Source organism: Protopterus annectens, chromosome 3.part1, assembly GCF_019279795.1.
Source record: "Protopterus annectens isolate FY-2018-M chromosome 3.part1, PAN1.0, whole genome shotgun sequence".
NCBI lineage: Eukaryota > Metazoa > Chordata > Ceratodontiformes > Protopteridae > Protopterus > Protopterus annectens.
Genome location: NC_056732.1, coordinates 980,167,798 through 980,192,022, shown reverse-complemented (window position 1 = coordinate 980,192,022; position 24,225 = coordinate 980,167,798). Strand labels below are relative to the sequence as shown.

General features: G+C 42.7%; 1 protein-coding gene across 2 annotated transcripts in view; it reads right to left on the bottom strand.

The window, feature by feature from the left end:
* The window catches only part of NCOA2 (nuclear receptor coactivator 2), a 1,980,807-nt gene that overhangs the window by 1,388,365 nt on the left and 568,217 nt on the right, over positions 1–24,225 (bottom strand). For both annotated transcript variants that reach the window (XM_044067155.1, XM_044067157.1), the window contains exon 5: positions 1,538–1,707. In XM_044067155.1, the coding sequence (XP_043923090.1) occupies positions 1,538–1,707 (170 nt within the window). The remainder of the gene's footprint in view (positions 1–1,537; positions 1,708–24,225) is intronic.

Here is a 24,225-nt window from a genome sequence, read left to right as displayed (position 1 = left end):
GCTTTTGCTTCAGGCACCGCACAGCAAGAAAGACTGATGTAATGGCATTGGCTGCATGTTTTATACCGCTGATGACCTGGCGTCATGGAAGAAGGGACAGCAACCGGCACAGGACCCAAGACTTTGTTAATCAGGCCGACTGAGAGCTACCTGCAAGCAGATAACCCAAATGTAATGACTGCAACAGTGAAACACGAAGAACATTGGCTACAGCAGTCACCTATCTACAGTTGATGCAACTGAGAAGCCTGCAGAACTGGCAAAGTCTGCTCAGGAAATATTTTTCTTTTTGTGGCTGGAAGACAGAAGAATAGTTAATATATTTACCTCACGAACACAAGATACAGAGTCTGATTTGCACCACTGAAAGGGAAATTGGCTAGGCTTAAAATGTCCCAAAAGGGCAGTAGCCTAGCACTTGTCTATGTACCAATAGGATGTTCTATGCTGAAGCCAAAAATATGCCTGAATGCTCTGGAAGCCTGGCAGCAATGCTGGTGAAACAGACAAGTATGAAATATTTTTTTTTCCCACCAAAAACACAGTGAAAGCACTTTAAACACTTACTGCAGGCCCAAAAAGTAATAAAGCACAGTTTTCAACAAGCAAACAAATAATTTTAACAACTTTTTCCCTCAAAAGTAAAAAGAAGCTCTTTTAAAAAGGTACCAAAAATCATGGCAGTCTTTAAAAATACATTTTCTAGCTTAAAATTCATTTCACTCAAAAAGTTGATTTTCTGTCACAAAAAATAAAATGTAGAAATATTTTTCCCCAAATGGAATTTATCTGCCCAGCAATGAAAAATCATTAGCCAACTTTCAATCCTTGAAAGCCTACAAGACGAATGTTCTTCAGCAGCAGGAAAGCAATGAAGGGCCACTCGTTTCAGTCAGGTCTGCTTGAATTGATTAAAGGTTTGGGGATAAAGAAGGTGTTCTTAATATTTGGGAGGTCGCTGGCTATTAAATCCTTAGGCTATAACCTGTATAGCTATGTCTACTACACCAGACGTCAAAGAATAACACCAAACTAGTTGAGTGACAGGGAGATGATTGATCACCAGGCACAAAGTGTGTGAGCATGTGTGTGAGGAGGGAGGAACTTAACTTGCACTTCTCTCCCTCCAGTATAAAACCTGTACAAAAAAAAATTCTACAAGGAAAGTCACCTAGCTATAAAGCTCAAATACTGAAATATAGGTGAAATAAACTATTAACAAGGCAATCTCTACTTCCTGCAGCTGCTGACTGGTTGCACTGATTTTTTTTCAACTTATGATCTTCTGATAAAGGCTGAACTGTAAACTTTGATTTTGTGGAACAAAAAGCTGTATTATCAGACTGATTTGCATGTTACTGCTTACTCTCTAGTGCACTTGCTCTCAATGAATCCATAAACTCATACACGAATGTTCATCATATTTTAAATAGAACTAGGGAATACTGACATTTTTCAAGTTGAATTAAGCTAATTTAAAAAAATAAAGTTAAATAAAAAAATAAACAAATAAATAAAATAAAGTTATCTATTCTACCTTGCTCTTTAATCTGACGAATCTGTTTTACAGTTTCTTTCAAGATTGCGCACTTGTCGGGCTTGACATTAAAATTATCCACATTGAAATGTGCAAATATCAGCTCAGCAAGTTCTTCAATATACTTATTTTCCTGCTCTCGGTTTCGTTTTTCAGTGCTTCTTTTGGGGCTGAAATGGAAAAGATAGCTTTGTGAATTTTCACATCTATGTTTCTTTTAGCTTTCACCAATAATCCCCCCTTTATTTAGCTTACTGATATTTTTTGCAACAAAGTTAAAATATACCAAGTGAATCTTAGCATAAAGCTGTTTCATAAACCATTGTCACTTTTTTTTAAAGACTCGTGTCTGAAAACAAGTTTGGGATTTCTTCACAAGAACATTTTATAACACAAATCCCCCACCCACCAAAAATACATCAAGTAATCCAGTAAACACCACAATTCTTGTCATTCCTGTGATGCACAATCAATCCTTATACACTGGGATACAAAACATGCAATGAAGGAGGTGTACCAAAAGAAATGGCACCAGTTAGGCAGGGCAAAAAGTATGCTATATGCATTCATGTGTAAGAAACAAAGTGTACATTTATGGAGTAATATACCACGCTACCACAGCACTGCAGTAATGAAAAATGCAGTATTAACTGCAAAACAATTGATATTTTTATGGCTGTCATGCCTTACTGACACCTCACTTAACTGTATGCAGGTTAACAGATGAGGCAGGTATCATTATGAATATTGTAGTTGTTAACATACAATTATGTGAAGAGGTGATAAGGCAGGACCAGTCATTACAACACAACTGTTTTTTTCTACTTGCTAGTTTCTGTTAATGCCTTACAGCTAGGGTTTCAAACTCCAATGACATGAAGGACATGAGGTTGACATAACTCAACTGAATGCCAGCAAAATAAAACTAAACATCTAACATTATATCAGAAAACAAAACACACTCAAAAGTGTTTAAGTACTGAAATCTCTACAACCCTCTCTCAAAATAATGAACATTTTATAAATTCAGTGGTGGCACGTGAAAGGGCATTCAATTTAAAATAAAGACATGATTTCTAGGACATTATTTATGCTGGACGTTAATTTGTCTGCCACCAGTGGAACGTAATACAGTGTTTTCTTAACTGCTGTCAAAAATTAAGAAAGGCTGTGCAGTGGAAAGCATACACTCAGTCTTTGATACTTGACTGTAGTAATTTTATTATAAAATACAAGCATGACAAAAACCCACCAAAACACCCTTTTTCCTTTACTCAAAGATCCCCCAACAGTAATCATGTTTGTCTTGTGCTTGCACATATATCAGGTCTCCCTGCCCCCAAAGAGACAAGCACTGTATGCTTCCCTCTGACATTAAATGGGGATGAAAGTGGAAAAAATTAAGACAGTAAAAATCCTTTAAATTGTTTCTGTCCAACACCTCTTTACCCCTACCTACAAAAGACAGATACCTTCTGTGCACCTCTATGAAATGAAAGTAAAAACAAATGACTACAGTAGTGGGATTCAACTTGATGCTGTCAAATATAAAATATCATAGCTCTTCACCTCTGTCCACAAAAGATAGCTAGCTACCTTGTGTCCAACCCTCTGATGTTAAATTGGGATTAAAGTGAAAAACAAATGGCCACAGTCATGCATTTCAGCTTGGTTTTGTCAGACACACATATACAGCATGTCACCTAACTTCTGCCCTCAGTGGATAGTCATGTTCTGTGTAACCCTATTAAATTAGATCGGGATTAAAGTTACACACGCACACAAAGAGCATGTCTCTTCAAAATTTTAGCTCCAAATGACAGCCACACTCTGCGTATACCTCTTAACATTTGACTGTGAGGAAAGTATTTTAACTTGAAATTGTTCATAATGGACATGTTCCTGCCTACTCAAAATAAATCTAGCTTGAGAATCTATATTTTACCTTCCCTGAAGAAATGCATTTAAATACAAAATAATATGCAACATCTGTAACCATCAGTTCTGGTATTTTTTACAGGGATGACAAATGAGCTGCATTACAGTTGAAACCCATTTACCTGAAAGTGGGTTCTTAAAATAGTTTGGTAATGTTGGTCGGAATATTTGTATTACTACAAGCAAGTCAGTAGAAAAGCAGTGGAGTAGGACAACCACTAAATCAGAAAACACATTTTTTAGTTAATAGCTTAAAATTAATGGCGGCCGTGGCTCAGTACTACAGTACAGTACTGTAACATGAATGCACAGAAATGCAGAAAGAGTAGATGTAATCAGAGCCAAACTTAGGTTGACTGGACCAACTAGGCAGAATAGTGCACACACTTGCAAGAACCAAAGGTAAAAACACACAAAAATATATCAGTTTATTAAGCATGCTCATATGAGTGAGCACAAAAAGATTATGAAACTGTAAAATGCTCAATCAAAAAATTTAAACTTTTTTTTTTTTTTTTGCAGGGGGGGCAAGCCTCCTCCAACCTCAATACCTCCTGCTAATTTTACATATATAGCAAGCCTCTTCCAATCCTAACACCCTCTGCTAACATACACACATATTATATATATATATATATATATATATATATATATATATATATATATATATATATATATATATATATATACATATATATACATATATACATACTCCTTCAGTGGTATCAACTCTCACTCGCCCACAAACTAGTAAACCATCCACTAAATGTCCCATCCCTCCAGAATCTAGTCCAACCCTATCGCACCACCAGACCACTAAGATCCAGCAACAAAAATCACTTGCAGATCACTAAAGCCAATAACTCTGCTGGTGAAGCACTATTCTCTTGCACCATAGCCAAATTATGGAACTCACTCCCACCCACAATTACCTCCGTACCATCATGCACCCACTTCAAAACTTTACTAAAAGCACACCTAAAAACATGCTGGCTATGCCCTTGCAACTCCCACTCTAATATCATTCACCCCATCCAACTACTACCTTTCTTTCCACTCCACTAACTACCTTGATTATAGCAAGCTCAGATGCTCATAAGCCTAGTACTTATTATACAGCAGAAACTTCTCATTGTTACATTTGTTAATGCCTGTTATGTACTTCACAGATAAAGATTCTAGTTGTCTACTGATGTACTATGTTCTTCATCTGTAAATATGTTGTTAGAAATTTCTATGTTAAATTGTTAATCGCTATGTAATCCAATGCAACTACTGTCTGATTTCTATGTTAAATTGTTAATCGCTATGTAATCCAATGCAACTACTGTCTGTTTATTTTACTGTGGAGCTTTTCTCCCCGGGCCTCCGCTGAAAATGGACCCACATCCAGTCGGACATTCCCGGTCAACAAATTTAAATAAATAAAATAAATAAATAATATATATATATATATATATATATATATATATATATATATATATATATATATATACACACACACACACACACACACATACATATATACACACACACAAACACACACATACACACACACGGATACACTTCTGAATCTCGAATTTCCGAAACATCGAATTTCATATGATCAATGTTTTAGAATCTCGACATTCCAAAATAAATCCAACAAAAAACAAAGGGTAAGCCCCCCCTGCTACTTAAATATCTCAAGTCTGAGATCTCACTACAGTGAGGAAAAGGAAAATCTCCCGTTCTGCACTGTATGCAGATCTCCGTTCAGAATTTCGAAGTTCTAAAGCTTCAATCATATGGTCTTGACCATATGAAATTCGACATTTAGGATTTCGAGATGCTGAAGAAAACCTATCTCTCTCTCTCTCTCTCTCTCTATATATATATATATATATATATATATATATATATATATATATATAGGAGTCACCTTCATTTCGTCGACAGTTCATTTCACTGACGACCAAGCCAGCAGGCCCAATTCACTGAAACTTCATTTCACTGACATTCATTTCGTCGACAATGATAAATGGCCAATTCCCCACTGTACAGAGACCCTGGAGTTAGAATATATAGTAAGGGGGGCTGTGGTGGGAACACTGTACAGTAGGGAATCGGTCAAATATCATTGTCGATGAAATGAGTGTCAGTGAAATGAACTTTCAGTGAATTGGACCTGCTGAGTTGAGTGTCAGTGAAATAAACTGTCGACAAAATGAAGGTGATCCATATATGTACATATATATACATACACATATATATATATATATATATATATATATATATATATCTACACATATACATATATATTTGTGCGTGTGTGTGTGTGTGTATATATATATATATATATATATATATATATATATATATATATATATATATATATATATATATATATATATATACACACACACACACACACACACACACACACACACACACACACACACACACACACACACACACACACACACCAACTCCAAATAGCACAACAGCGGTGTAAGGGCTGCAATGAAATCCAATGCAAAAGGCTACTGGCATAAACTCCATTTAATAGAATGTTTGCTCACATTGAGTGTTCACTTTTTTTTGTTACTGCAGTAAAAAGCTTCTGCTCATGGGAGAGTTTGCCCTTATCAGCTACAACCATATAAAATATATATATATTCATTTTTGCAAACAAAAAAGGGGTTCTTCTACTTGAAGCTGTAGCAAGCGGTTTTATTTGCTATATATCTAAGAAGCATCTTGCTGCAGTCAATCTACCACATACTCAGCAGCTCAGCCGAGACTGCAAATGCAACGCCATCATTTGTTTAATTACCACCGTTAACAAATGTCGGTATTACACTCCCACACCAATGGCACAAATACCAGTGTTTCACTCCTGCCCCATTGGAACCTACTGATTACAAGCTCAGACCGACTTAGGAGCAAAAAAAAAAAAGGAAGTAAGGTCTTCACCTTGAAGACAAAAGGAAAAAACTGCCAATAAATGCTAGACAGAGTTTCATACTTTACAGTGTTGAAAAATCCACACCGATGCAAAACCTACTATTCTATTATATTTTAAAGTGAGTTAAAGTAACATTTTAAAATGACCCTGATTTTGGACCCCCCCCCCCCCCACATTATTTTTGCCTTTGTCTAAAATTCTTGAGTAAAGAAATTGAAAGGTACTACTGTGGTTTTGGAGAACCAAGCAAGTTGCTAAAAATGTATGAACTGGCTTGCTCTTGTTACAATTCAGAAAGAGTAGCAATCTCTCCTCAAATCTATTGCACTCCACGTGGCTAAATGAAGATTAGGCAACAGAAATCATTAACATATCTGTTTCTCAGCTTTATAGCAAAAAGGTAATTTAAAGAAATGCAGGAAACCGTACCCATGACTGACAGTACATGAGCAGCAGTGATCAACTCCCCAAATGTATTAAAACTACATACAACTAAATACAATTTAAGCAATGACAACCATCAAATTGCAAACATAAAGGCTTTTTTACCTTTATTAATCACAGTGTCCTTAAAACTGAATCTCAATTTCCAGTTTAGGTTGCGTTACATATGTTCTCTAAATCCTCTGACGATCACTCCATGCAGTTCAAACTCCATTCAAAAACAAGGTAAATATCAAAAAGCTGACCATATCTCAGTTAATTCTTTTCTTATACAGTGTTTTGTGGAGGAAAGAATGAATTATTGTTTTTATTTGTTGTTTTATGAATGAAAGAATTGCTTTTTTGTTACAACTGATGTGGTGTTGCTGACCATGAGCTGGGCTAACCAGCTGCATTTTTTTTCCTTTTTAACATGCTGCTGTTAACAGTGCAGCTTGAGGCAAGGGCAATGCACAGGCCAGATTAAATGCATCTATGAACATATCTTCAAAGGTCAACTGTACCTGGCCTGTAGGGCTAGAATCAGCTTTAGCTCCTCCTGGACTTGTACAAGGGTCAGTGAATTTTAATTTTTTTTTTTTTTTGCTCTTAACTTTATTAGAATGATCAACACAGTATGTGCAATAATCCTAAATTAAAAGGGGTACTTATATTATACTGTACTGATGCATCTTCTACACTTATTTTCAACATTCACCAAGACTGAAAAACTGCTACCGAAGGAAATACACATACAGATTAAACAGGTGCATATGCACAGTTCCAGCAGTGTGAGCTACAATACTTCACACAGTATAACTACCGAAGAGTAAACTTGAACTGGTCATGTCTGACTTTGAAAAGGTTGAAAGCGTTCAGACAACAGATTTAAAAAGAAGTTGCCATTCAAAAAAAAAAAATACAAGTAAACTTTTAGCACATTTTCATACCCCATCCCTTAAAAACATGCAAGGAGTCCTGATCCCCCCAGTCACAGCTATATACTAGGCTGACGACCACCAGAGCCTTTACAAGCTTAGCCATGCAACCCAACCAAACTGCGTCCCCTTGTAACATGTGCATCTTAATTAAGGGAGATGTTTGTTAGGAGGCTGATAAAAAGATGCTAGTTAGGAAATGTTTACTGTTGGTCTTTGACTATAAAAGACATGGGGGGCAGCCTGGGGATGAATTTATGATTTCTCATCATGTTCTACTTATGTTGTGAGCAAAATGTACTCACCATAACATTCCGTGTTTGTAGTCCCATCTGGCCCTTCATTCTTACATATGTGTTCGGAGCCAAGGACTCGGCCTACTACAATCTCAAAGTCTCTTAGTTGGCTCGTGGCTATGCAGGTATCCCATAGTGCACCAGTACAATCCACAGATCTTGTGTGCTGCTAAACTATAGAAAGAGAGAACTAAGGTTATCCAGAAAGAACAACCATAATGAAAGGTCTCCACGGTATTAAGGTAATACTATCCTGTCTCCAGATCCTTCCAAGATGGGGGTAGGTGGGTGGGTTCGTAAGAATGAAGGGCGAAATGGACTACAAACATGGAACGTTATGTTGAGTACATAACGTCTTTATGTTCTGTAGTCCTATCCCGCCTTCATTCTTACATATGGGACAGCATCCCTAGCACCTTATTCTTGGGTGGCTCACGGAAAAATACTCCTGAGTACCGTGGAACTAAATGAGGCTCTACCCCTAGAGGTCAGGTCCAATTTGTAATGAGTAATAAAGGTATGAGGGGTAGCCTAGGGTGCTGCTGCACAAATATTGTCAATTGGAACTCTGGCTTGGAAGGCAGCAGATGTAGACTGGGATTGTGTAGAATAAGCCTTAATCCTGAACGGTACTTTGGAGACCTAGTCTAGAATCAGAGAATGACACGAACAATTGGTCTGACTTTCTAAGTTTCTTAGTCCTGTGAAGATAGTAACTGTCAGTGAACATCCAACTGATGAAATCTGCATTCTGCTGCACTGGAATGGTTAGGGAAAAACACCAGCAACTCTATAGTTTCGTTCAAGTTATTGTGAGAGCAATCTCTAGGTATAAAAGATGGATTTGTACGAAAAGAAACTCTGTCTTTGTGGAAAATCAAATAAAGGGGCTTGATAGACAGTGCTTGTAACTCTGATACTCGTCTAGCAGATGTGATGGCTACTAAAAACAGTGTCTTCCAAGACAGAAATTTTAGTGGACACGAATGAGCAGGTTCAAAGGGCAGAGAAGTTATTTTGGACAAGACAAAGTTAAGATCCCAGGAAGCTACCGGTTCCTGAAAAGGAGGTCTCAGCAAAGTAGCAACCTTGAGGAGGATTTTACACAATCTGTGTGACATCAGGTTACACTCGTGTTCACCTAAATGAAAATTAGATATTGCTGCCAACTGGACCCTAAAATTGAGGCAGCAGCAGATCCCTGATGGAAAAGTTCAGACAAAAAGTCTAAAACCACTGGGATGGATGCAGTGTAAGGGTCTACATTCCTTTCTTCAGCCCAGATACAAAAACTCCTTCATTTGCTAGTGTATAGGTTTATGTGAAGATGTGAGGATGTGGGTCACAGCAGGTTGAAAATCATGAAGCCTGACTAGGGATGGAATTGAAGCAGCCATGCTGTCAAGCTGAGGGTGTGGAGGCTAGGGTGAAGAGAGCCTGACATGCGTGTCAAGAGGTCTGGCACTGGGTCCCGAGTCCATGGATCGTCTAGTAGATGAGGCCCGAGAAAGGAGAACCAAATCTGACGAGGCCAGTAAAGAGTGATGAGAACCATTTTGCTTCCCAAAAGCTTCACTTTCTGAATCACTTTGGATATGGGAGGAAAAGGAGGGAAAGCATAAAGGAGACCCAGGGGCCAATCGTGAACAAATGCATCTCTCGGTGAATTCCCCGGAGGAGGAATAAGGGAAAAGACGCTGCTGCATTTGGAGTTGATCGGACTGGCGAAAAGATCGCAGCAAGGCCGTCCCCATTTGTGGAAAATTTGTTCCACTGTTTCCCGATTCAGAGACCACTCGTGAGGCATAAAGATTGCCCAGCTGAGTTTGTCAGCTATCACGTTGGTTGTCCCTGGGAGGGGTGTTGCCACTAGAAAGCGCTGGGAAGATAACGCCCACTTCCAAACACGAATTGCCTCCTGACAAAGGGGGCAAGATCTGGTTCCACCTTGTTTGAGATACCATACCACAGACATGTTGTCTGATTGGATTGCTATCATCCCAAGAGGAAGAGAGTCGTGAAGTGCTTGCAATCTCTAGGACATAGATATGCAGGTGAGCCTCGTGATCTTGCCATGTGCCTTGGACAGTCCTGCCTAGATAATGCCCCCCCACCCCACCCCATCTGTGAGGCATCCGTGGTCACAGTAGCAATGGGTTGGCGAGGAAGGAATGGAGTGCCTGTCATTAGTTGGTCGGGTTGGAGCCACCAACTGAGATCCTTTTTGCAAGACTGTTATGATGATGTGGTGAGATAGAGGCAGTTGTTGAAAGGACCACTGGGACGATAGAAGCCACTGAAGAATTTGCATATGTAATCTGGCGAGAGGGACTAGCATTATGGTGGAGGCCATGCTCCCTAAGAGTTTCAGCACTGTCTTTGCCTTGACTTTTTGCATAGGAAGTAGACGGAGAACTTGTGTGAGGTTCTGTGCTCTTTCAGCAGGAAGACGAGCTAACATGGTGACTGTGTCTATTTCTGCGTCTATAAAAGTCACAAATTGAGAGGGCGATAAGGCAGACTTTTCCCAGTTTATAGTAATCTCCAACTGGGAACAAAGTTGGATAGTGGAATCTCTGGTTTGAAGGAGTAGATACCTGGTGGAGGAGGTCAGGAGCCAGTCATCCAGGTACGGAAACACTTGGAATCCTAGAAGTCTCAGGTGAGCTGTCACTACTGCCATGCATTTGGTGAACACCCTGGGGGTTGTGGTGAGACCAAAGTGCAGAGCACGAAATTGGTAGTAGGTGGCTCCTCGACGCTCTGTCCATTTTTATATGATAGTATGCATTTTGGAGGTCTAGTGAGCACATCCAACTGTCTTTCCCTAACAGGGGGAGTATAGACTGCAGTGTCACCATCCGGAACTTGTCCTTCTGTACGGATTTGTTTAGTTTGCTAAGGTCCCAGGATGGGCCTCCAGTCCCCTGTATGTTTTGGCACTAAAAAGAATCTGGAGTAAGTTCCGAATCCTACCTGGTCTGCGGGGACGGTTTGGATGACTCTGTTTGTGAGCAACATTTTCACTTCTACAACTGCTTGATCCCTGTGATTGGGTGGAACATCCGGGATCTTCTTGGGAATGTGAGGTGGAAGAGAAAAGGGTATGGAGTAACCTCTAGTGATAATTCTTTGTACTCATTTGTCTTGGGTGATGTTTAGCCAGGCTTCTGGATACAAAGAAACGCAACCCTCGACTGGCTTCAGAGAAGCACAGCCGGGCCCCACATCAAGACCGCTGATAGGGACGGCCTCCTTGGTTTTGCGGGCTACCCCTGCCTCTAGGGCGACGTCTACCATTTACTACTCCTCCTCTGCTTCTAAAGGAGGAGTCACCCTGTGCATCCAGGAAATATCTCTGGGACTTTTTGAACCACATCTTACCACCTCTCTCACCCTTAGGATATGGTCTAGAGGTGAAGGTAAAACATACTACCACGGCAGAGAGCATTTTCCCTTCTTGCTCGCACCTGGTGAGTGTGTCTTTTACCTTAGATCCAAACAACAAAGAACCATCAAAGGGGGCATTGGTAAAGGCAGACTTGAACAGCTCTGCAAAATTACACAAGCGCATCCAGGAGTGTCTCCTAAGGGAAACTCCTGAAACCGCTGCCCTGCTCGCTCAGTCGGCTGCATAAGAAATCAGTCTCATGGAGGAGTTAACAATGAAATTTAAGGTGGACAACTGAGAAGACACCTTCTCAGGGACTCCTTCAGTAGATGTACCATGTAGAGTATCTCTCAACTCCTTAAGGAGATCTCTCTGAAGCCTCGTAAAATGTGTTAGATAGTTCAGCAATTTGAGTGCGAATGCCGCTCAAGAAAAGATATGCTTCCCGTATCTGTCCATCATTCACGACTCCTTATTCGGCAGATGGACAGATGAAGAAGTCTCCACTAGCTCCTTCTTAGTGGCAGCCGCCACCACCATGGCATCTACAGACACTCCCTTGGACAAGAATTCTTTCCCTTTGGGAGCAGACAAAAATTTATTGGGTCTCCTGAGAACTGGCTACACAGCATTACAAGTCTCCCACAACTTCCGACTAACAAGGTCTAAAAGCTCATCAAAAGATGGAGACACCTAAGAGGCTGAAGGTTGAGACCCGAAAGCCTTCAGGTACACTGACTCCTCATCAGAAGGGGTAATAGTGGGCCAGTCGCCTCTCTGCTTAGGGATCTCTAAGATGTCTACAAAGGAGACCTCATCAGAGGACGACTTGGGGGACCCTTCTGACTCCTCGAGGTCAGTGACAGAGGTAATGGACTCAACCTGGGAGTCTACATGCTTCCTCTTGCATGTCTTCTTCCAAGGGGGATCCTCAGAAGGATATTTTGGGGGGGACTCGGAAGACTGGGGGCCACCAACTGGGGGCTCCTGACGCTGCGGGTTTCTGCTGTCAAAAAAGAGAGTAGGTGCTGAGACAGAGGTCGGTGCCTGAGGGGGAAGAGTGTCAGTACCCTTGAATGGAGCTGACAAGTGAGACAGCACACTCCTCATCATCTCGAAGACAGATTTCTCCAGCTCCGAAGACCTCCTCAGCTCCGGGGAGACGGAGGAAGCCATCGGCTCTGAGACGGATGTAGGGTCCGAGCTTACCCTAGCCGATGCACCGAGAGGGAGACTCGGAACCGAGGAGGTTCGGGTCAAAGTGTCCCTGTCGGGGCCGACCGATGAGCTTCGGTTCCTAGATTCACGGATGGCACCAAAGGTGTTGGAGCAGAACTCTGCTCCGAGACCGCCTTGAGGGGAGCTGGAACAGAGGGTTCCACAGCAAGTGGTACCGAACACTCCGCTCCAAAAACCCGGCACGGCTCGGAGGAGGAACCACAACAGGGGGGTTGGGCTCAGGTGGCCCCGGAACCGACTGGGTTGGAGCCAGCAACATTTTTGGCAAGGCAGACGACTTCAGGAGTCTAAGCACTACTCTCTCCACATCTTCCTCTGACAGGCTCCTGGAGGATATGGATGACAATGTGGGCGATCTGGACCTCTGCAGAATTGGAGATCTTAAGGTTGGGGAGACCGGCAAGGGATCTCTGGACCGGCTCCGATGAAGTCTCTCAGTAGTCGGCTCAGAGATGCTTGGGACCTAAATGAAGTGCCAATAACAACCTCGATCTGCTCCGAGGACAGTGGAGGTGAGGAGGTAGAAGTCTTATCTGGCTTAGTTTTGGAGGAAGTTACGATACACCGGACGGCACCGAAAAATGCCTCTTGGCTGCCTTAACCTTCTCTTTTTTGGAAGAATGTGATTGAGGAGGAAGAAGAAAGTACAGTTGTGTACCTACCATAAATGTAGATGTTCGAGTGTATTCACTGTTGCAGTCATTACACTTGGGTTATCCTGCTGGCAGGTTACCCACAGTCGGCCTGAATATCAAAGTCCTGGTCCGACGTCAGTTGGTGTCGCCTCTTCCCTGACGTCAGTGTGCCAGGTGTATAAAAGATGCAGCCGACGCCATTTTCTTTAGTTTTTCTTGCCCCAGATGTCAGGTGCCCCCAAAAGGGTAGGCTGTAAAAATTATGATCATAAAAAAGCATGCACATAACCTTCATCTTCAAGCAAATACACCACATAGGTTGTATAGAATAGATAGGTACAGATAAGTCCCAGCAAAGAAAAAGGGGGAAGGTGGGAGGGTAACCTGGACTGCAACAGTGAATACACACGAACATCTACATTTATGGTAGGTACACAACTGTACTATGTTCATCGTGTTTCACTGTTGCAGTCATTACACTTGGGTTGAATCCCAAAGCTGAGGTTGGGCGGCTGGGCTTAAATAGAGTTTGGAGTGGCTATGAGGCCCTGCAGAACTGCAGTGGCAAAGCCTGCTCTGGATTTAGAGTAGAGAGGTAAATGGTAGTGCTTTGTAAAAGTGTGCACTGAAGTCCATGTTGCAGCCTCCAAAATATCCTTGGTTCGTACTCTTCTGAGGAAGGCTGCTGAAGTGGCTGCTGCTCTGGTAGAATGTGGCCTAATGGCCTTGGGCACTGATTTGCCATGTTGTGCATCACAGAAACGAATGCAGTGGCCTAAATATTTTTAAATAGTCTGCTTTGAAATGGCTTTTCCATGGGAACCTGCAGCATATGCCACTAGGAGTTGCTCAGTCTTTCTGAAGGCTTTAGTCTTGTCCAAGTAAAAGCGTAGCTGTCTGTGTATGTCCAAAGTGTGCAGAAGTCTCTCCCCCTTATTCTGTGGGTTTGGATAAAAGGTAGGCAAATGTATGGTTTGGTTAAGAGCCACGCTGGACACTACCTTAGGCATAAATGTCGGGTTTGTCCTTAGAGAAATCCTGTCCTGATGGAAAATAATAAAAGATTCCACAGCCATTAGTGCCTGTAACTCTGAGACTCTTCTTGCTGAAGTTATTGCTAGGAGAAGAGCGGTTTTCCATGACAAGTATTTTATCTCTGCTGTATTAGCAGGCTCAAAATAAGGCAATGTGAGTTTTTCCAAGACAAAATTTAGGTCTCATGTAGGTATTGGAGCTCTCCTTGGAGGTCTTATGTTTTTGGCACCTCTGAGAAACTGTCTTAGCAGTGGATGAGAAAAAATAGGTGGGTTCGTATTGTAATGAGCTGAAATGGCAGAGGCATGGATCTTAACTGATGAGAAGGATAGGCCTTTGTCCAGCATCTCAGTTAGGTATTGCAAAATCTGAGGAATTTTTTGTTCCAGCGAGTCAATTCCCTGCGCTTGGTTCCAAGCACAGAATCTCTTCCATTTTTCTGCATAAGAGTTTCTGGTGCTGGGCCTCCTGGCCTCCAAAATAACATCCATAACTGCTTTAGAGAGAGGTGTGCTTTGAATGATTACATTATCCGCCATGCAGCCAGATTTAGAGTTCTGAGTTGGCTGTGCAAGATCTGATTGTTCTGTTTGGTCAGCAAATGAGGTATTAGAGGCAATGTCCAAGCTGGGCCTTGAGACAAGCTCTTTAGGATTGGGTACCAGTGCTGGTGTGGCCTGTCTGGGGCAATCAGTATCATTTTTTGCTTCTCTTGTCTGACCTTTAGGAGTACCTTGGAGAGGAGAGGCAGAGAAGGGAAGGCATATACTTGTAAGGGCTTTCCAGCTGAATGAAAGGGCGTCCACTTTCCATGCTTGCTTGTGATAAGTCCGAGTGCAGAATCTATGTAGCTGGCAGTTGTGAGGGGAGGCGACTAGATCTATGTCTGGGCATCCCCATTTCCCTGTTATCATGTTGAAGATTTGTGGTTCCAGTTTCCACTCGTGAGGATCCATGAGGTTTCTGCTTAGCTCGTTTGCCAAAGTATTTGTCTTTCCTGGCAGGAATTGTGCTTGCAGATGTACTTGATAAGTCAATGCTGTGTTTCACAAAGTCATGGCTTGCCTGCAGAGGGGCAAGGAATGTGTGCCCCCTTGGTTGTTTATGTACCACATGAATGTAGCATTGTCCGTCTTTATCAGTAGTTGTCCTGGATGAAGTAGGTCCTTCAAGGCTGTCAGGGCATTTTGTACAGCTAGCACCTCTTTTTGATTGATATGAAGATGCATTTGGTTTGTGGGCCATGTGCCCTGAATACATTTTCCTGACATGTGCACCCCCCCCCGGCATAATCTGATGCATCTGTTGTTAGTGTCTGCCTGGCAGTGGGTAAGGTGAATGGCTGTCCCTTGTTGTGGTGACAGGCCTGTGCCCACCACAGAAATTCCTGTTGCAGGCAGGGAATAAGAGTAATTACTGTTTCCACGCTGTGGCAATGTTGAGTCCAAACACTTTTTAGATACCATTGTAGTTTCCTCATATGCAGTCTTGCATATGGAATTAGTAGAATGTAGGATGCCATGTAGCCCAGAGCCTGCAGAATTTTTCTTGCAGATAACTGGATCTTTGTTACCATGTCTTTGAAGTAAGAAGTCAGATGCCTTTGTTTATCTGGCGTGAGATACATGATCTGGGCAGTTGTATTTAAACTTGCACCCAGGAATATTATCTCTTGAGAGGGCACTAGTTTTGATTTCTTTTCGTTTACTGTGTACCCTAGGAAAATGAGTAATCTTTTTATAAATGCCAGATGCTTTAGTAGAATATCTTTGTCCTTTGCTTGAAAAAGGCAGTCGTCCAAGTAGGGGTATATTTGAATTCCTCTTTGTCTGCAAAATGCAATAACTGGTGCCAGGCATTTTGTGAAGACCCTGGGCGCAGTAGATAAGCCAAAGGGCAGTGCAGAGAATTGGTACTGCATTGAGCCAGCTATGAATCTGAGGTATCTTCTGCAAGATTGTCTGATTGGGACATGCAGGTATGCCTCTTTGAGGTCCAAAGTTAGAAGCCAAGCCTTCTTTTCCAGCATGGGCAGAAGCTGCTGTAGAGTCAACATTTTGAATTTTGGGACATCCAGAAAAGGATTTAGTATAGACAGGTCCAGAATTGGTCTCCAGGCTTTGTCCTTTCTTGGTACTAAGAAAAGTCTTGAGTAAAATCCTTGTCCCTGCTCTTGTTGTGGCACTGGCTGAATAGCCCCCATGTCCATGATCGATGAAACTTGTTTTTGTGCCTCTTGCCATTGATTGCGTGGTGGGTCTGGCATACCTTTTGCCTTTGGAAGGGTGTAAAAGTGGAACCTGTAGCCCTGAGAGACTATATTTAAGACCCATTTGTCCTGGGTGATCTTGTGCCAGTTTTGTGAAAAAAGTGCTAGCTTTCCCCCTAAGGGTGCTGTCAAAAAATAAGTGCTTGGCATTGGCAGAGGGAAGTCATTGGGACTGTTTTCTACAAGGCTGTGATTTGTCTTCTCCGCTTTTGGAGGTAGAAGCACCCCATTGTTTGGGCCTGTATGAGCCCTGGGGCTGTTGCCTGCCTCTAGGGCGTCTGAATCTGCCTCTTTGTGGTCCGTCTGAAACTGGAAAGGACCAATTCTTAGAGGGCCAGTTTCTGCTAAATCTGGGTGGCTGTACCTGTAAGAACTCCTTTACTGTCTGCATAGATTTTGCCTTATCCTCCATTTTCTTTAACACCTCCTCTGCCTTAACACCAAACAAAGTATCATGCTGTAATGGAGCATCCAATAATTTTGCTTTAACATGATCAGGCAAGATTCTGTTCCTTTAGCCAAGCATGCCTTCTAATAACAGAACCTGCAACAGCGGCCCTGCACGAGGCCTCCAGTGAATCATAGCCACATTGCAAAGTACGTTTTCCCACTTGTTCAGCTGCATGTAATAAATCCTGCAAATCTTTGTTCTCAGTACATTAAGAAATTGTCAACATTTTTTGTTTTAACAAAGACATTAAGTATTGCTGATATTTGAGCATATGAAACTGACAATTTAAAGCCCTTACAGCCAAGGTAGCAGAAGTGTAAACTTTTTTCCCTCATCTGTCCAAAGCCCTAGAATCTCTGTCTGAGGGGTCTGGGTTTTCGGCAGAAGCAGCCTTGATCCCTTTGGGACCCTGTGAGTTAGTTTCTGGGTCAGCAGCAGGGTTTTTGTAAAGAAATTTATTGGTGTCTGGGACCCTGTAGTATCTGTCCGGCTTAACAGGGGCAGAAGGTAAAGAGTCTGGAGACAGGCTGGACTCGAGAAAACATCATCCACTATGTCTAGAACAGGGGGAATTGCAAGAGGTCTGTGCTGAGGAAGTAAAAGAAAGTCTCTAAGTCTTTTCTTAGATTCGGAATAATCCTGGCTCTCCCAAAGGAAATGCTCTCTCATGGTATGCAGGGCTTCCCCAAAAGAATAGTCCCCAGGAGGAGAAGCTGAAGGAATAGAATCTTCAGCATCCGAATCCTTATAGGGAGGAACAGAATATCCATGATCAGAAGGGGAATCAGAGGAAATGGAAACCTGATCAGAGGAATCATATTCAGTGTCTTGCCTAGGCCTTTTATCAGGAGGGGGATGGGAACCCCTGATCAGAGTAATTAGGTCTTCGGCCGTTTTGAGCATCTGTTTCTTAGGCATAGAAGCTTGTCCTGGAGAATGCTGTACTGGCTTCCTTGTCTTTAAAACTGTTTTAGACTTTGTCTTGGATGCTAAAGTAGGCTTTATATAAAGTTGTGTAGGTCTGAAGACACCCTCAGAAGCCGATGCCTGCTCAGCGGCTCCGGACCCATCTGAGGGATTAATTTCCGAAGAGCCAATACTTTGAGTATCCAGAGGCCTAGCTGTCTCCACGTGGGAGTTGGAGGCGGCCTGTGGCTCTGAGGTAGCAGGAGTCAGGGGCTGCGAAAGCGCCTCACTGAGCACCGGCGAACCGGCGACTGGCCTAGAAGTGGCTTCGTCGTCGGTTTTGGACCTCGGATGGTTGTCTTTATCTTTGCGTTTTTTTATGAATTCCAGTTGTCGGTTGTTCCGACGGCATTATGTAGTTAAACCTTCTGCCAAAATAATGAAAAGCAAAATCGTACCGACGCTTAATAGTGCGTTGGTTAAATCTAGCACAAAACCAACAACTAGGCAAGGAATACACTAAGAGTGGAAATCCTTATGAGGTATTTGCTTCCCACAAGAAATGCAATTGTTAACTTTTTCTGACATCGGTCTGGAGCATGAAAAAAGTTTCCCCAATGGGGTACTTAGCTTTATTGAAGACTTCGGATATGAAATTCGAATAAAAAAATCTCAGGAGTCTGCCGACAGGCACTTGCGAACTGCTTTTGCTTCGGGCACCGCGCGGCAAGAAAGACTGAAGAAAATGGCGTCAGCTGCATCTTTTATACCCCTGGTGTACTGACGTCAGGGAAGAGGCGACAGTAACAGACGCCGGACCAGGACTTTGGAATTCAGGCCAACTGCGGGTAGCCTGCCAGCAGGATAACCCAAGTGTAATGACTGCAACAGTGAAACATGATGAACATCTGGCTAAGTCTTCCTCGAAGGAAGGCCTAAGGAGATCTTTCAAAATTAACTTGTTCTTCCTCTGCTGGGGAACTCTGGAACTGAAGGAATGACAGAACAAGCAAGTTTCCTGCAAATGAATGGCTCCGAGACACTAAACACAATTACTATGGCCATCCATAATTGACATCTTCTGGGAGCACTTTACACATTTTTTGAAACCCGAAGGTTTATGGTCTTTGGACTCTTTAGACATAATGACCAGCTAAGCAGGAACACACAAGCACAACGAGGACTAGGTCCTCTAATTTAAATGGGCCTAGGCCTAATCACACTCGAGCACGCACGCGCACACACACACACACACACACACACACACACACACACACACACAAGGACTATGTCCTCTAACTCAAACGGGCCTAGCCCTGGGAAAGAGAAAACAGGCAGAGAACTAGGTCCTCTAACTTAAATGGACCTAGGTAGAAAGATTAGTTGTAGAAGAAGGTCAGAAACTATCAAACGACCTTGCACACAAGCTAAATATCTAAATATCTAACTCTCTAATAAACAGGAGACACTGCACACAATATATGGCAAAAATAAGCACAAATGCGCAATATTAATTAGAAAACTAGCACATAGGATACCAAACAGAGAACAACAAGGGCCAATGACCAACCATTTCTCAACAACCAAAACACTAACAGGTCTGAAAACTACTTCCAGCACTACTAAACTCTATCTAGAACAAGATAAACGCTATAGGTAAACAGTAACGTAATAATAACAGAAAAGGTTTTAAACTTAGCAACGGCCAAGCAAGAAGCACATACGAAATCGTAGACACAGCAAACGAGATCTGGGGATTGTACTGGTGCAGTATGGGATACCTACCTAGCCACGAGCCAACTAAGAGACTTTGAGCTAGTAATAGGCTGAGTCGGAGCCAAGGATCGGCTCCAAACCCATATGCAAGAATAAAGGCGAGATAGGATTACAGAACATCTCAAATTCCTGGATGAAGTGTTTCTGGTGCTGTTTGTTTTGCAGATGTGCAAAAGTTTAATCTGGGCTGGATCGAAGAATTCTTTGTGTGTCAAGCACAGATCACCAGTCAACAATCTGTAGGGGACCAAGTGTTGAGACAGGGCTCTAAGGTTATTTGTATAAGTGTGTTAATTCCTATTCTTCAGGTGAGCAACTTCTGTGGGCATTTCAACTGTTGCATTTGCCTACGCAGGTACACTCCAAAGGGAGCACTGTACTCAATGATGGATCTGATAAGGGATGAGTAGAGTGGTACTACAACTTCCTTGGACCTGGATGCCATACCCTTAGTTATCAGGTGAACAACAGAATAATCTTCTTTCTACCTTAGCTACATGTCAGTCAAAGGCCAGATTACATATGCATATGTTCCCAGATATCAAATTACTACTTCTTTCAGGTTTTCCTGGTTAGGGGTCGACACAGCGGATCACCTGTTTGCTCATGATTGGCAGTGGAGATTTACGGTGTTGAGTTGCCAGCCAGCCACCCAATCTTCCATGGAAGGCACACACACGCACGCACTCATGCCTAGGGCCAATTTAGAGTACCCAGTTCACCTAAAGCATGTCTCTGGGATGTGGGAGGAAATCGGAGCACCTGAAGAAAACCCACCCGACCATAGGGAGGACATGCAGACTCCGCACAGAAGGCACCCCAGCCAAGAATTTAACCGTAGAACCTCTTGCTGTGAGGCAGCAACCCTAACCGCTGCACCACTGGGGCCGCCCTGGTCAATTATTAGGGGTGTCTCATCAACAGAGTAATTTGCTTGGGTGGACATTTTCCCAAAAGGCATTATAATCCACTTTTTTGCAATGAGTTTTAATCCATGGCTTTGGCATTACTCATTTGTCTGTGTTAGACCCTCTTGCAGGCTACTTTAGTGACATGGGGAGGGGGATTTATGACTGCTCCAAATTTGCAGTCATCTGCAAACTCAGTGAGCCAGAGGCCTTGACATTAATGCTGACCTTCAAAAATTAAATGTCAAGCAGGAGTGGGATGAACATGGAGCCTTCCCTCTAAGAAGCGCGTGTATTATCTCAGAGTGAGGCTATGCCTGGAAAAGAGTCTGATGTGTGTGTGACTGGAACGTTTTACAATGATTATGAAAAATGGGATTCTGTGAAATTTCGGCCTTTTACTGCTGGAAAACAGATCATTTGGCAGCCTCTCAGACTCCTTTGTCTCAGCACATTTAGTTACCCTGCAGCGGCACCTGCACATAAAAGTATTTTTATTGTGCTTTTCATTGCTTTCTGTGGGATGTTGGCAGTATGACTGGTATAGGGAGAGAGCTAGCTGATATGATGAAACGAAGGATGGTTGGTATATTGTGTGTGCAAGAGACCACATGGAAGGGAAGCAAGGCTAGGTGTATCAGAGGCGGTTTCAAATTGTTTTATCATGGTGTGGATGGGAGGAGAAGTGGCGTAAGCATTATCCTGAAGGAACAGTATGCCAAGAGTGTTTTGGAGGTGAAAATAGTGCCGGATAGAGTGATGTTTATGAAGCTGGAAAATGACAGTGTAATGATGAATGTTGTTAGTGCATATGCTCCACAAGTTGGGTGTGCGATGGATGAGAAAGAAAAATTTTGGAGTCAGCTGGATGACGTGGTGATGACTGTACCCAAGGGTGAGAGACTGGTGATTGGAGTAGATTTCAATGGGCATGTTGGTGAAGGGAACAGAGGGGATGAGGAAGTGATGGGTAGGTATGGTGTTAAGCAAAGGAATGCAGAAGGTCAGATGGTAGTGGATTTTGCGAAAAGGATGGACATGGCTATGATGAATACATATTTTAACAAGTGGGAGGAGCGTAGGGTGACATACAAGAGTGGAGGAAGATGCACACAGGTGGATTATATCTTATGTACAAGGGCCAATCTGAAGGAGATTGGAGACTGTAAAGTGGTGGCAGGGAAAGTGTAGTTAGGCAGCATAGGATGGTGGTTTGTAGGATGACATTGGTGATCAAGAAGAGGAGGATGAGTGTGAGGGCAGCACCAAGGATTAAATGGTGGAAATTGAAAAAGGGTAATTGTGAGGTGATGTTCAGGGAAGAGTTAAGACAGGGACTGGATGGCAGTGAAGAGTTACCGAATAGCTGGGTAACTACAGCAGAGCTAGTAAGACAGATGGCTAGAAGGGTGCTTGGTGTGACATCTGGAAAGAGGAAGGAGGACAAGGAGACCTGGTGGTGGAATGAAGAAGTACAGGAGAGTATACAGAGAAAGAGGTTGGTGAAGAAGAAGCGGGACTGTCAAAGAGATGAAAAAAGTAGACAAGAGTACAAGGAGATGAGGTGCATGGCAAAGAGAGAGGTGGCGAAGGCTAAGGATAAGGAGTATGAAGAGTTGTATAAAAGGTTGGACACTAAAGAGGGAGAAAAGGACCTAGGCTAGACAGAGGGACCGAGCTAGTAAAGATGTGCAGCAGGTAAGGGTGATGAAGGATAATGAGGGAAACATACTCACAAGCGAGGAGAGTGTGTTGAGCAGATGGAAAGAGTACTTTGAGGGGTTGATGAATGAAGAGAATGAGAGGGAGAGAAGGTTGGATGATGTGCGGATAGTGAATCATGAAGTGCAGTGGATTAGCATGGAGAAAGTAAGGATAGCTGTGAAGAGGATGAAGAACGGAAAAGCTGTTGGTCCAGATGACATACCTGTGGAAGCATAGAGGTGTTTAGGTGAAATGGCAGTGGAGTTTTTAACTAGATTGTTTAACGAAATCTTGGAAAGTGAGAGGATGCCTGAGGAATGGAGAAGTGTTTTGGTACCTATTTTTAAGAATAAGGGTGATGTGCAGAGCTGTAGTAACTACACAGAGATTAAACTGATCAGTCACAGCATGAAGTTATGGGAAAGAGTAGTGGAAGTTAGGTTAAGAAGGGAGGTGATGATTAGTGATCAGCAGTATGGTTTCATTCCAGGAAAGAGCACTACAGATGCGATGTTTGCTCTGAGAGTGTTGATGGAGAAGTACAGAGAAGGTCAGAGGGAGTTGCATTGTGTCTGTGGATTTAGAGAAAGCATATGACAGGGTGCCTAGAGAGGAGTTGTGGTATTGTATGAGGAAGTCGGGAGTGTCAGAAAAGTATGTAAGAGTGGTAACAGGATATGTACGAGGGTAGTGTGACAGCGGTGAGGTCTGCGGTGGGAGTGATGGATGCGTTTAAGGTAGAGGTGGGATTACATCAAGGAACAGCTCTGAGCCCTTTCTTATTTGCAATGGTGATCGACAGATTGACAGAAGAGATCAGACAGGAGTCCCCATGGACTATGATGTTTGCAAATGACATTGTGATCTGTAGTGAGAGTAGGGAACAGGTGGAGGAGACCCTGGAGAGGTGGAGATATGCTCTGGAGTGGTGGAGATATGCTCTAGAGAGAAAAGGAATGAAGGTCAGCAGGACTAAGACAGAATATATGTATGTGAATGAGAGGGAGGACAGAGGAATGGTGAGGATGCAAGGAGTAGAGGTGGCGAAGGTGAATGAGTTTAAGTACTTGGGATCAACAGTTCAGAGTAATGGTGGGTGTGGAAGAGAGGTGAAGAAGAGAGTACAGGCAGGATGGAGTGGGTGGAGAAGAGAGTGTCAGGAGTGATTTGTGACAGACGAGTACCAGTAAGAGTGAAAGGGAAGGTCTACAAGAGGGTAGTGAGACCAGCTATGTTATACGGGTTGGAGACAGTGGCACTGACAAAAAGGCAGGAGTCAGAGCTTGACGTGGCAGAGTTGAAGATGTTAAGATTTGCACTGGGTGTGACGAGGATGGACAGGATTAGGAATAAGTATATTAGAGGGTCAGCCCAGGTTGGAAGGTTTGGAGACAAAGCCAGAGAGGCAAGATTACGTTGGTTTGGACATGTGCTGAGGAGGGATGCAGAGTATATTGGGAAAAAGATGCTAAGGATGAAGCTGCCAGGTAACAGGAAAAGAGGAAGGCTTAAGATAATGTTTATGGCTGTGGTGAGAGAGGGCATGCAGACGGTTGGTGTGACAGAGCAAGATGCAGAGGACAGGAAGAAATGGAAACAGTTGATCTGCTGTGGCGACTCCTAACGGGAGCAGCCGAAAAAAGAAGAAGCAGCAGCCACCCTCTACACTTTTTTTTTTTTTTTTTTTTTATCAAAGTGCTTGAGATATGTTACAGGCAGTTTTTTAAATGTCAAAGTTTTTCTCTTTTTGCTGTAATTTTGAGGTCTATACTCTTCCTTTTTAGCAGAAGCACGTTCAATTTCTTTTTAAAAATGCACTTTAAAAAAGCAGG